Raw genomic sequence first — 14688 nt, 5'->3', positions numbered from 1 at the left:
ATTCTGACATGGTAATGCCGTGTTTATGTGAATAGCACATGGTTTACCTGCCTAGTTGATGCTCGTTGTAGGCGGTGAGAGAGGGCTTCGGACCCTCTCATGTCCCATTGAGGAGGTGCAAGTTATGGTCTAGTCATGCACCTTTGTCGCTCCAATTTTCTGTCCCCACCTATGTCCCTAGTGTTTCAACTTGCTCTTGAAAAGATTTAAGACACCGCTCTCTGATCAGGCCAGGTTTCACTTGGTTTTATATGGACGTACCATATCCATACATACTGCATAATTAACTCCTTTTAGCATTGCAGTATGGATTAATCTCCAGGAAAGAAAAGAGAGAGAAACAATCAATAACACTTAGCATGGATAATTAATGATATTAAGAATCAGAGCTATATATCAATATCATTGAAAATTAAAGAAATCGATGTGAGGAAAAAAAAAAAAAACCTTAGTCTGATCAAGTCGGTGACAGGACATTGCCAACTTAAATGGTGATATATATGAAACAACAGCTGTTACATATATGATGTTTCTGTTTGCTTCTGTGAGTTCCAAACAATGCCATGAGCTGAGTTTTCTTTTATCTAGAAATGTCATGAGAAGCCAGCAGCAATTGGTAAACAAGAACAGAAAGCATATATTTTAAGGACGATCATGTTCTATCGATGCCTCCCCGTCACCGCCCTTCTTCTCCTTCCATTCCTTTCTTTATGTTTTTTTTGGTATTCTAGCAAGTGATATGAGGTCTATGCTCATATATCCTTCATGAAATCGTGTTCTGTTTCGTGCGTCGGCGCAGAAAATCGTTATATTATGCTTGTTTATCAATTAATTAATTATTATCAGCTAAATTAATTCAGAAATGGTCATGAATAAAATCGAAATGAAAATGAAACTAATGAAAGACCGCTGCATTGTTAATATCATGCAATGTCTGGCCTAATAAAAAGGGAGTAATAATTATGCACAGTAAATGGTCATGAACATTGACTGGTCACCCCTTTCACAGGTTAGATTAAATTCTCCATGGAAATAATGTCAACAAAGATCAAAAACGTTTGTCTCAACTGACAAGCCCATATGCAGTTAGTAAATCCCATGCAGAAAATAAGACAAGGAACGGAATTCCTCTGTAGAAACACATGGGTCGGACCTATAGATTTGTTTTTTTTATATTGCTGTATAGAGCCTCAAGTGTATCATGTACTAGTAGTTCTTAATTTACCATGGTGGATCCTATACATGCTGATAGAAAATAGAATCGCCCAACTTGTTTTCTGGTAAGAAAAGAAGAAGAAGAAGACGTCTTATAGCTTCAGATGGATGCAAGAAGGCATGCAAAATAACTTGATCGTCTGCAATGTCAACCTGTTTAAATTATTTTCCCTGGAATATTGTTCCTGCAGATCAGCAGAAATTAACATTACTCGTGCTAAGAAACCATTAGACTAGCTAACTGGTTGTCTTTGAGTTACAACATAAACAGACTGAGAAATACTGTTGGTATATACATTAAACATATATTTTAAAATTCAAATTTGAGGAAAACCACCACCACCACCACCACCACCACCATGCACATTTTCATTATGTGGCTCTCTAATGAAGTTATCTATTTTCTTGGTTCTCCACGATTGATTTTAAATGTGTGTATGTGTGAGAGAGAGAGAGAGACAAAGGAGGCCCCCGAATATCTTCGATTTCGTTTTCAAGGTTCATCACCCAAACATTTGCATGTTCTCTTGTAGAAAGTCTCCCAGACCATACAAAACCTGCATTAAATGCTCTTGCTACTCCAAGCATTACAAATACTTATGAGCCCTGACGGTGAACTCACCAAACAAACTTTAACAATTATTCATTCTGTGACATCGATTTCCAAGATCATCTCTCGCCATGTCTACTCTCTTTCTTTTGCTTCTCATCTGTCTTTCTTTGCATGCATGCAATGCTCGCTTTCTTCGCCTCACTGACAAGGAAACCAAAAAACAAGTCCTGAACAAGGTTATTGATATAAAAAATAATAAAAGTGAACGTATACATTTAAGTTCATTTTGCTTTTATAAAACATTTCAGTTTTGGTCTATACTTTTTTACGTCCACGATAATTGATGCAGTCGGATTTTCAGGATTTGGTGCAAGATGTCGATAAACTGAATATCGATAGAACTACTTTAGCTCCATCGGAGATGATGCCTCCAGTTTCAGAGGAGCAAGGAGCACAAGGACAACAAGTAGTTGGAAGAGATGATACAATTACTCGTAAGATCAGTTTACTTAGTGCAACCACTATGAAAAAGAAAGACGAAGAAGCTTTTATGAAGCAAGAAGAAGGCACAAAAGGAGCAACTTCAGGTAATTTTCCAACTCAGAATGCAACCTACCATAAATAAAACATATACAAACAAACCCTTACAATAACAAACGCGATAGCTTGGCCTAGAGGATCCTAGGTTAGTCTTCAATGAACTAGTAGCATTGTCGAAAATCAATCATGCAATTCAAGTTCTGTAATCTACTTATTCAGCTTATCTAGGGTTCCAAATATTTAATACGGTATTGAGTCTCTTCAAGTACCCCTAACTAGATCTTAAGATACCCATGTCTTTGCTAAAGGAAAAACTAAATCTTCTACTCAATAATCTATGGACATGGAGAAATGATGTCTAGCCTTTGTCTTATAAATATTTGTTCAATGCTTACATGTTAAAAGAAAGTAATATGCTCTATAAAACTGCTTTCCTATGTGATAGTAATTAATGTTTTACCTGCAGGAAATAAAGTTATCGTATCTTCACAGGCTGATTTTCAACAGTCGTCTAAAATAATAATAGAGGTGAGTTAAATACTCCATGATCATTAATTTATTAAAGGATGGTTTTTATGGTTGCTAGGCTGTTATGTTCTTGGTGTGGTACTGACCAAGACTCATGGCCCATCTTCCTCGCCATGCCCTCCATCAGGATGGCAAGGCAGATTGGTTTGCTCATGCATGCACCATACAAGCAATGAGATCATGAGTAGCATATAGTACGAATTTGCTTAATTACATGCCGTAGCTGATCTTCAATAAATTTTGTATAAACATGCATTTATATTTACATATAATAAATGTCAAGGATATTCAATTAAATGGATGTTTATAGAGATGTTAATTTGGTTGATTGTTTGACCAGGGATTGAAGGGCCGAGGAAGATCTATGCTAGGATCAACAGCAAATGATACGGAGGAAGCTGTGCGATCTGAGGAAAATGACTTTCCCAAGGATGTAGCTGTCATGGATTATGCACAACCCCATCGGAAACCACCCATCCACAATAAAAAACCCTAGGCCAGTATATATTGTGATAATACATGTACTTAAATGGCTTTCTCCTCCGACCCAGCTCCTCCAAATTTCTGTTTGATGGAAGATGATCATATTTCCAAGATTTGCATGCAATAATATAAAAAAGATCAGAACAAGGTAAAAAACAATTTTCAAGAACACTTTCATATTTTCTGCCAGTAATAAGATCAGTGATACCTGTGGTCGATATTGTTAAGCATTTTCGTTAACAGAATATTCGTCTTCTCTACTGGTTTAAAAGGATCACTAAAGCCTTCATTATACAACGAGCTAGGGGCAGCGAACTCTCTCAATTTAAAAACCCTTGCAATATTCATTCCAACCGAGTTCTAAAGCCTTTCAAAACATGGAGATAGGTCTTAGAGACATGCCATAATTTCAATTTTTAGATGGTGGCTTCTTCGATCTGTGACTGGACAACAAGGATCGATGCCCTAAAAAGTCTAAATTTCTGACATGCACAGCATCAGCTCGCTCCAACAACTGTGTAATGTTTCAGTGGCTAGCTACTTTAAATGAGGTGGTGAAGTGATAGAAGATGTGAAAAGATGGATGGAGGCCCCATTCACTGTATTTTACGCTTTTGCATTAATGACATTGGTGAATAAAAGGGACAAACTTGACATGGATTTCTCGCCATTGTTGACATGGTGTTGGTTGGTTGGCGTTTCTAAAATGAAAGCAATCGTATCTGTTGCAGTTTGATTTTTCAGTTTTCTCTCTCCGTAGACAGCTGCAATAAGGTGAAAACGATTATACGCAAACGTCAAGTGATATCAATTGCACCGACGCATGGGAACGAAAGGAAATTCAGCTAACCTCCAGGAGATACCATGAAGAATCATGACTGAGAACCCTCACCTCCAGGCTCCATGGATACTGCGAGGACCCGTGCAATATTGCTCCTCCCATCATTCTTGTAAAACCTATTAGGATTGGTGTTCTACAAATTGTGAAGGATGATGGTAATACCTAGTGGGCGAAGTTGCCAGTAGTGCTCCATAAAGATGCTCCTCTATAAAAATAATGTGCTCCATTTACCAAGATTTTAAAGGGATTTAAGCATTCGCATTCAAAGCAACATGGGATCATGTTATAGTTCTAGATTTCCCCTGGATTAAACAAAAAGAGGTGAGAATAAAAAAACAGTACACTGAACAGGCTCACATACGCAGTATCAAGGATGATGCAGTTGAAACTATCTAGCTGGTGGTCAAATAGTAAAGTTGCCAGTAGTGCTCCATAAAGATGCTCCTCTATAAAAATAATGTGCTCCATTTACCAAGATTTTAAAGGGATTTAAGCATTCGCATTCAAAGCAACATGGGATCATGTTATAGTTCTAGATTTCCCCTGGATTAAACAAAAAGAGGTGAGAATAAAAAAACAGTACACTGAACAGGCTCACATACGCAGTATCAAGGATGATGCAGTTGCTGTCATATTGGCAAAAGTAGACTTTCCCCTGCCATAACATTAGCTAGAAACAAAAATTAATGAATTCGCTACAGATCTAAAGATCTTCCAACGGAATTTCAATCCCAAGAACCAATGAAGTGCACGGCAAAAGTTTCTACTTCAAATATCATTACTGTCCTAAAAAGAAAAAATAAATCCCTGTAAAAACGTGATGGAAATGTCTTCTTCATGTCCTGAATAAATTCCAAGGTCCTTATCGCCAGCTTCAGAGAAACCTCTCCGCCACCCAACAAGAAGAAATCAGGATTGAGTCTTGCAATTGCTTACCTGAGATCAAAACTCTTCAATCCAATTAGTAAGACAACAATGATAGGCATAATTCTCTCACCTCATGCATATCTATCCATACGCTTGTGTGTCAATCTTTCAGGATCATCCCCTGCTAATCTCAAATATTTTTGAAAGACCTCATCTTTCCCTGTCACAATTTACGATGTTCCTTGTACAAATATATGTGCAAAATCACGGAGACAGATATGCATCTCTACAGCTGTTTGCAGTAAATATTCCCGGCTAGCTCAGGCCTTTATCTATGCGAGCAACTCAACGTTAAGTGTCATCCCGAATTTTATTTTAGTGTCGGACTGGCAGAAAATCATTGATCTTGGCCACATTAGAGTGGACCACTACATTACATCCCAATTTGACAGTATGATGTTTAGAACCATGGACCACTTGAATACTCAATAGCTGGCACAGCAGTTGACGATTTGATTAATGAAAAAATAGTTCCATGTTAGCATTCATGATACGAATAACAAATCAAGAGTACCGTTTACATTTCTTTTTTGCCAAAATTTCCATACCGTGTATACAAAACAACAGCCACACCACCCTTACGCAAAACAGGGATAAGTATCTACCTCAGCCATTAATCCTTGGGACAAACTGTCCAAGTGTTCATACTGGCATCAAGCAAGACAGAACACTGAAGCGTGTACTGTCTGGAAAACATGTACATGTGCACATCAAAAAGACCTTAGGTAAGCTTTACACCACAGGAAGTGAAAAGGCATTGAAGTGAAGAATTTGGATCAAAACCAACAAATCTTGATCGAGATTGATCCTAAATTCTCTAACTCTGGGAATTGCATTAAGCTGTACAGCTTAGCAATTAATCTTCCTTCCAAAGATTACCAACATATTTGCAAGCCAGGACGGAGCTTGAAGAGGCATTGAATGCTAAAAGTTGCAATATGAGATCGGCTATAACCAAAGAAACATCCAAGTCAGAATGAGGTGAAATAAAATACTTAACAGAAGAGAATGTCAAGATACTTACTAAATAGTGAAAGAACAGTTTCCATCTCTTGATTTCATAGAAAAAAGATGAGTATTTATCGGAATGTATGTTTTCAAGCTAACACGTCACTGCATTATGCTCACATCCAATCAGCTTAGCTGGTGTCTCCTCAGGGGCAAGCCTCACTGAATGTTAAAAATAAGAACGAAGGAAGACGACATTGCATTACCTTCTCACTTAAGAATCACATAAAGGTTGATGAAACTGCACTTGTGTTACAAGCTTACCAGGGGAAAAGAGAAAAAAACCAACAAAAATGAAAAAGAAAAGGGGAGTAAAATTTACAGCAAAACTTGCATCTTCTATGATGCAGAGTCTTACATAAATAAGTATTCATCAAACTTACTAGTTCCCAGATGCTTTTAACCATGTCCAAGTCCTACAGATTTATTAGTCAAAGAAACAAAAGGGCATTCAAACATAACACAACATCCATCACTGGACTATTTCTATCGTGAAGACATTATTCAACACTTCTTGGGTAGAGCTCTCAATGACGCAATCCTTTTAGCATTTCCTGTGGTATCTTATGTTTGTTTTATGTTTCCCTGTTCAACAAAGTCTTCATGCAAATGACAATTCTTGTGACGATCATCGTTTTCTCAACTTTTCACGATGCTAACTCTTCAAGTATTTTCTTTATAACCATACTTGGTAGTTTTTAATAGTGCATGCATATAACCACTTAAGCTATAACTTCTGTATGAATACGAGAGCAGATAAGAAAAGGTGTCAATGAAACCCGACATGTCATGTCCATTTTTAAAACAAGCCATGTCCTCCACAAATCTTGTCTATGTGTTCTAATTTTTACTGACAATAGGCAAATCATGACTACTTATGCGTCTATGAAAGGGGACAACATTCTTATCAGTCAAATCAATTGACTTATGATTGTTGTTCACAAGCCATTTACTTGGACACACATGCTCACAGGGTCAAATGGGAATCGAGATTCTTCAAACAATGTTTCCCCAATCTTGATAATAAAAGAATATTGTAAGGTATATGTAAATTTTAAACAAGAAGAGATATCGGCAACTTATGTTAATGATGCTGATAAAAGATACTGAAATATTTATGCAATTATGATATCTTTGATAAATTGGGTAATTAGCATATAAAAAAAAATGTCGAATAAATACAAAAGCAAAAATTTTGGTGAAATAACATAAGCAAAAAGTTTTGATTAAATAAAACACTTTTAAACATTACAGTTTTAAACCGTGATATCAATTAAATATCATAGTTAGAAATCACGATAAAATTTTAATTGATATCATGGTTTATAACCATAATATCAATTAAATTTAGAACAAATTGGTCAATTAATTCATAAAACAAATCACAAAATTACCAAAATCAGGGTGTCAAGACCAAATTTTTAAAAGCGGTTGAAGTAGCGATTCCATAAGAAAAATAGCCTCTAGAAACTTCTGTTAAAATTTAAGCACAATCAAATAGTCAGACAAAAAATTATAGCCTTTTTAAGCTATTATTATATTTGACATGACTAGACCTTCTCTTGGACTTAAATCTGTCCCACTAGTCATAAATATATTTGCTAGACCATTCATGTAATCTGTTTGGGACAAATCTTTATATAGTTATGGTAGACCCACAACTGACTGCTCAGAATTACCCACTATCATAAGTCCGACTATATCATTAACAATGAAAAACAAAAAACAAAAAATAACTAGTGTGAACAATAAATTTTTGAAATTTTAATTGAAATATGTTTTTGGATCTACATGTTGGAAAGAAAAAAAAAGATATATTTTGATTTATAAAATATATTTGGAAGAAAAGGTTCATAAAATTATAGTTTTTTGTACAAAATAGTTAACCAATTCATACAACTGGCTCAATTGGCCAACCGATTGGGCTAAAGAATTGATAATAAAGACTCTATGTTAAGTTGTCATGCTTTATAAATATTACATGTTTAAATATCGCTATTTTAAAACAAGACATCGTAAAAATTTACTATTTTACTAAAAAAATTTCAAATGGTGTTACACTGTTAAATTTTTTAATTTACTGTGTTAATTTTAAAAATAATCCTGATATCTTCATGTGAGGAAGCATGAGGTGAGTCAGTGTCCCATCTTGCTACTCCATTCCACGGATAGACAAAGGCATGGAAACTCTTAATTCATTTATTGTCAATTAACCATTGGAAGTGATCTTTACATTTTTCTTCATATTGCTAGGAAACTATAAGAGTATATTCAAGTTATTTATGTATAAGAAGGAAAGGGTAATGAAAATAGTAAAACATTAAGAAAGACATATCACTAGCAAAATGGAGTGCCATGGCACAGCTCTGTTGGAAACTATGATATACTAGATCAACAACCCAAAAGCTTTGGGTAGATGGTGATTCCCAAAGATACAAGAGCCATCAATATTATTACTCTGCATCAATTAAATTGAATTAACCATCCAGTCTCCAGTACCAAATGCAACACCCACCCACTTCTAATACATAACCAAATAGTTAATGGAGTGTTTTTAATTGTTACCCACCTCTTATGCCCAATAATAACTATTGAATTCTATTGCAATTGTTGCTGACTGCTGAGATTATTGGTTCACAAAGGCATAAGAGAATTCACAGAAAATGTATTCATAATGACTTGAAAAACACTTGCAGCCTATATTAATAAACCACCCTTTCCATCAGAAGAATGATTATTTAAGTTGTTATATGAGCCTTTATGATCATCAAGAGGATAACAACTTACAATTGATTTTGTTTTTTAGATATCTTCCCTTCTTTGAGTGCAAACAAATAGTTTTTAACCGCTTCAGCATTGAATCAAACAGTGTGCTGAAATAAAGAAGGTGTCCATATGTAAGATGTCCAGGCATCACATAAATGGAAAATTGTAAATATAGATTATGGAAACAGCAATGTACCAGAACAACACACTGTAATACTTTGAATTATTTTGATCACTGCAGTCAATGATTTTGGATGGGGCCTGTGTATTAACCTGAGGAAAAAAATGAACTTAACCCATCATTCAGTAAGTCAAAGGATAAATCTCTTGGTTAGGAACTCATACATTAAGAAAAAGAAGATAGTTCAATAATGAATTTAGATACTCCATAGTATGATTCCATTCAAAGTTATACAGTACGCAAATGATGAATTGTGGCTTATAAGATGAGTTTTACATAAAAGAAAATGATAATACTTTGATGCTAATTGCCAAAACATACAGTTCTATTCAGTAACCATCCTAATATTGATGACTGATGAAAAATATTGAATTGACACTATTAGAAGAAGCAGGTTAGTGCTGCTATTGCTAATGGATATTTCCAGATGAGTGCTCGCTTTACAACAACTTTCCAGCAGTCTCAAGCAGAGATTATTGTAAGGATTACACTTTATCATGAGAGACCAGGTTACATCTAAATTGAGCGACGATGTCAAACTTTTAAGTTTTTGCAAACTACAACATAGCTAGTTTTCAGATCCACAAAATGCCACTTGATTATTGTTAATTGATAAATGCATGCTCCAAATAGGTCTAGTAATATTTTTCACCAACTTTTGTGAGGTGGTGCACGTGCAGTTAACCTTTTGAGTCCTCCAATGTCCAAATCCCTTACACCCTCTCCCATTTCTTACTTCTAGAGCAAAAACTAAATAAGATGCTCATACTCCTTTCCTAATCATTGATATAGACTATGGAATGCCGGACATGGTATTTGTAATGGAATACCAAGCAAAACCGAATTGTCTGTAATTGTTTTGTACCCAAAACTCAGAACTTTGAACTCCTAGCTAGTTACCACCAAGGAATCTAATATCTAGCAAAGAATATCCCCACTGAATCTTCAGTGACGATCCCCGCATTCTCCTCTCGCCTGCCCTCTCCTTTCCCATGTTTCCCTAAACCTCAGCCATTTGAACAATACTAAAAGCACAAAAATAGCTACCCATTCCATAATTATCTATAATGAACCAAAAAAACAATCAATAACTTCCAAAGATTGCATTCATTTCTAATTCCAAGCTCCATAAGATCTCATTCCCTCGGTAAAACACACGGGGCATCCTAATTCCATTTGCATAGGAAACAAATTCAACAATGTGTAGATTACTGCAAACAAATTTTTGACACATCCAATGGAACGAATGCATTTATGCACCATCTTCTTAATCTCTCTTTGATGAATAATCAATCAAATGCATAAAATTTAGTCATCCATTCACACTCAATACTCACTTAATTCCACGAGGGTATCCATATTATAAGCATTTTCGCTGAGTCAAAACTTCCTTTAACTATAAAGGTCAGCGTCCAATTTAATTTACGCCTCAGAAACTTTTTAACATCCAAAAACCTCATTTCAGCTTAATAAAGCTATAAATTTGACCAAATTAAGATGGTAAATAAAAAAAATAGCGAATGTGTTAAATAACAATATACCAAGGCGATGCTTTTACAACGGTGATGAATAGAGGCGGCACCGAGATTGTCGAGTCGGGACTCGATAGACCAGTCGTAGTAATCGGGGGGGCTTTTACGAAGACGAAGTCAGTGGCACCGTTTGATCGGAGAATGGCTGAGAGACGAGCTTAGGTGGCCCCATGACGTCGTTGGCGGCGGCGGAGAGGTCGTTGTTTGGAGAGGAGAGTGAGATCGAGGTTTGATATTCCATTGAGGATTCCGGTTTGGACTCTCACCAGCTCTGCTAGATGCGGTAGTCCCATTTGCGGCTCTCGTCAGACTGTGGCTCTCTCAGTCGAACGGTGATGCTCCGTTTTATGTTGTGATCTTCTGTGAGCTTGACGAGGATGAGAATGCAAGGTATGACAGTTTGTGCAGATCGTGGCCGTTCGTATCTCTCAAGATAATGTAGATATAAAACATGATAGTGTATACAAAAATTAAAAAATAGATATCACGAGTTAGAATTTTTAAAACTTAATTAAAATGATTTTGTGTGTGTGTGTGTAATTTGATTGTTTATAGATTAAATATTTGTTTTTATTTTATTTAAAAATATTTTGAATTTAAAATTTTTATTGGTGATTTTTTATTAAATTTATTTAAAGTAACAAAAAAAATAGCTTGTTTTTTGGTAGGATGTAGAACAAGTTAACTGAAATTTAATAATGATACAATATATAAAAATTAGATTTAATTTTGAAAATGTCACAATGCCTAGAGTCCATGCTATAGATTTATATCTAAATACAGACCCATGAAAATAAGGAATATAAATCCAATATATGTAATATTCATGACAAACTTAGTTAAACCCTGTATATATAACTCGCTTGAATTTAAAAGAAATTAAATGCGTTAGGTTTATAATTTGTATACTATTAGAATTATGTGTCTAAATCCAAACCAATTATATTAAAAATAACCCTACCCAAGATGATCAGGCTAAATATTTATTATTTAAATTATTATTATTATTTTTGTTGTTGTTATAATTTTATTGATAATTTTCTCGATATAATTTAGCATATTATCAACAGTTAAATCGTATGTAATTTTATCGATAAAATTATATATCATCAATAAAAAAATATCAATAATTTTATCGGTGAGTTAATAATAGTAATGATATTTATATTTTTTTTTTTTTCAACTCTTTAAAATATACTGACAAACTTTTTTCATCGATAAATTAACAATAATAATGACATTTGCTATTATTATTTTCTAACTTTGTAGAATGTACCAACAGACTTGTTCCGCCAATAATACCATCTTTAATTATTTTAAAAAATATTTTTTAAAAAAATATATATTGAACAAAAGAAGAAAAATAATTAAAATAATATAAAAATAAATTATCTTAATATAAAAATATATATTTTTATTGTAAATTTAATATCTTAATATAAAAATATATATTTTTATTATAAATTTAAAGATTTATACATTCAAAAACAATAAAACTAAAATAGAGACAGTGTTCAAATACAATAAAACTAAAATAGAGACAGTGGTAAAGGAGAAAAAAGCTAATCTTCACTAGAACTATAAGGCCAAATAAAAGATATATATATATATGTATCATTGATTCATAATCTCGTCTTTATTATCATAAAATGAAATGGGTTATTTAATATTGTACTTACTAGTCCAATATCATTTAAAATTATAGAGTTTGAATAATCAGAATCAATTAAAGATATCCAATTATTGAAACAATACAAGACCTATATAGGAGTATTATAATCATATGGTTATTTTTATAAACCTGTTTTGGTTAAGATAAAAAGTGTACTATTTAGAAATATAGTTGGGGAAAAAAAAAAACCAAATCTTGGATTACTCAGTGTAAGTTTTAACGGTCAATAATCTATAGCCAACTTTTAGGCACCTAGACTTTCCCTCGATCGGTTTTTAGATGATATCTTCCACATTACAATAAATAAATAAATAAGAATTAGGGATTCATTATGGATTAAGAGTGTTTTTACGCTGGATTCAAGCAATGTTTCTTTGTTCGATCTCGCTATAATTTTGTTCATTTTATTCTCCTGTTTTGTATGTCCTTTTTGGACTTCCTGGCGGCTGAAATCTCATCTTTTACATCACTTGCTTCTTCTTTTTTAAACAAACAAATGGAGAAAAACACGTGAAAGAGTCTATTTTTCTCTTCTTAGGAAAAACAACTTATTTTTTCTTGATATATATCTTCTCGATCTGTAGCTCTAGAGATTATGGCCTCAGATGGCTATTTAATAGTTGATGTTATTACATACGACGTTAATTTTATCATACGACAATTTACTATTTTTGGGTTATTGTTAATGAAAATGCTAAGATGCTTAATGCTGCTGCTGCGTGAGTGTGTTTATACTTAGGGTTAGTATATATTCAAACTAGATTTGATGGAGAGAGTGAAGCTGTAGAAATAATGAGCTGATTCTGTCCATTTTTACTGTTTAAACAATCATCATAAAGCAATATGCATAACCTGAACTTGACTATGTTGAATTTGCTTTGTTCATGCTCAACGATAATTTGTCTTTAAAATACGCAAATACGATCATGAACAACTGCTTTAACTAATTAAATTTGTTTTGACTCGACCTTGTACATTTACATGGACGTTTTTCCCATGGAAAATAATATTTTTATATTTTTATATTTTTTTTGTTGACCATTGTTGGAACCCAAAATAGTTTATAATTTGGATGCAATCCAGAGACACATCGCAAAGAACAAATCTAGTAATCTCTCATATGTGAATTATTATGATAAATTTTATATTTAAATATATAATTTGTATCATAACTAATAATTTCTTGTTGTGTGCATGGTTTTATACTCTTCTTCGATGTAGTCGAGGGATGAAGCTAGAAATTTTTTTCTATTCTGGACTATTAAATAAATATATAAATTTTTTTATATAAATTTTTTTAAGATAAATTATTAATTCATGTAAATAAATTTTTAAATGTAACAATAAAGTTTTAATTCAAATACACTATCCAAAATATTAAAAAATAAATTTGAAAGTATGTAAAATTAAAATAAAAGTAAAAATAAAATCACTATTAAAATTATATTTTTCAATATTTTATGAAATATAATTCATATATAATCGAATTTGAATCGATATTATAACAACCTCTCGAACATGATAAAATAATAATCTTATATCAACTGAAAAACAAAATAATTAATTTTTTTCTCATTCAATTTCTCTTTCCTTCACTTGATTCTTTCTTATATTAGTATTTTATAAGTTGGACTTTGCAAGTTTATAAAGTTATTTTCATATTTTTTTTTATTTTTTTCCTTGAATTTTCTTTTTATGTTTTTCTTTTACATTTTTCTTTTTCTCTCTCGCCTTTTCTTTTCTTTCTTTTCTTATTCTGCTTCTATCAAGTTGTCAATATATAAAAAAAAGAAAGAATTGATTTGTTTTATTTTTTAATAGTAAATAACTATTTTACTTTTAATGAGTCATTTTGTTTTTATTTGACGATCTTTTTTTATTAGCACTACCAAACTTTGTTTATCCTAAAATTTTAAATAGATTTTATTTAATATATTTTAAGATGCCTTGTAAATTTTTTAGCTTAATCTGATAGTCAGATTGAAAATCATACAAAATAGATTTTATTTAATATATTTTAAGATGCCTTGTAAATTTTTTAGCTCAATCTGATAGTCAGATTGAAAATTATACACAATAACGTAAAATTGATCAAATTGTGATTTTTTATCATATTTCTGAATTTTTCTAAAAATTCTGAAATTTTAACCTAAGCTAAAATATTATATTAGAAGGCTTTATGTTAATTTTCAAAAAAAATTGATACCTCAATCCAAAATTAAAAAAAAATTATATAAAACTAACAAAAACTATTAATAAAATCTTAACTTGAACTACAGCACACTCGATCCCTTGCATGCCTCAATTATTCAAAACTTTTAAAACATAACAAAGTTTGGTAAAATATTATATTAGTCTATAGATACTTGAAGTTAGATTAATTTAAAATACTTTAATAAACCTTTTGAAACCCACTAGCTTCACTATTATAATTTAATTTTT

The 14688-nt window shown here is 32.6% G+C and overlaps 1 protein-coding gene and 1 long non-coding RNA gene across 3 annotated transcripts; one reads left to right on the top strand and one right to left on the bottom strand.

The window, feature by feature from the left end:
• Nucleotides 1-1811: 1811 nt before the first annotated feature.
• LOC105121386 (uncharacterized) lies at nt 1812-3979 on the top strand. The gene is made up of 4 exons (XM_011019996.1): nt 1812-2004; nt 2130-2355; nt 2775-2836; nt 3177-3979. The coding sequence occupies exons 1-4, from the start codon at nt 1897-1899 to the stop codon at nt 3330-3332; spliced, it is 552 nt and encodes a 183-aa protein (XP_011018298.1). The 5' UTR covers nt 1812-1896; the 3' UTR covers nt 3333-3979.
• An 815-nt stretch (nt 3980-4794) lies between these two features.
• Nucleotides 4795-11026, bottom strand: LOC105121385 (uncharacterized). 2 transcript variants are annotated; one of them, XR_841541.1, is made up of 5 exons: nt 10584-11026; nt 9058-9134; nt 8883-8968; nt 6112-6257; nt 4795-6035 (listed from the first exon to the last, which is right to left on the bottom strand). It is a non-coding gene; the product is annotated as an uncharacterized LOC105121385 (long non-coding RNA). The 2 variants fall into 2 exon arrangements; XR_841540.1 differs by having other exon boundaries at nt 4795-6257; nt 10584-11025.
• Nucleotides 11027-14688: the final 3662 nt, after the last annotated feature.

This window comes from Populus euphratica, unplaced genomic scaffold, assembly GCF_000495115.2.
Source record: "Populus euphratica unplaced genomic scaffold, PopEup_1.0 scaffold25.1, whole genome shotgun sequence".
NCBI lineage: Eukaryota > Viridiplantae > Streptophyta > Magnoliopsida > Malpighiales > Salicaceae > Populus > Populus euphratica.
The sequence above is the reverse complement of the archived record's forward strand: the minus strand, read 5'-3'. Positions and strand labels throughout refer to the sequence as shown.

What these genes read in the sequence shown, in the direction of transcription:
- LOC105121386 (XM_011019996.1), top strand. Translation starts at nt 1,897, where the DNA reads ATGTCTACTCTCTTTCTTTTGCTTCTCATCTGTCTTTCTTTGCATGCA. An exon ending in AAAAACAAGTCCTGAACAAG is followed by an intron (nt 2,005 to 2,129) that starts GTTATTGATATA and finishes TCGGATTTTCAG; the next exon opens with GATTTGGTGCAAGATGTCGA. An exon ending in CACAAAAGGAGCAACTTCAG is followed by an intron (nt 2,356 to 2,774) that starts GTAATTTTCCAA and finishes TTTTACCTGCAG; the next exon opens with GAAATAAAGTTATCGTATCT.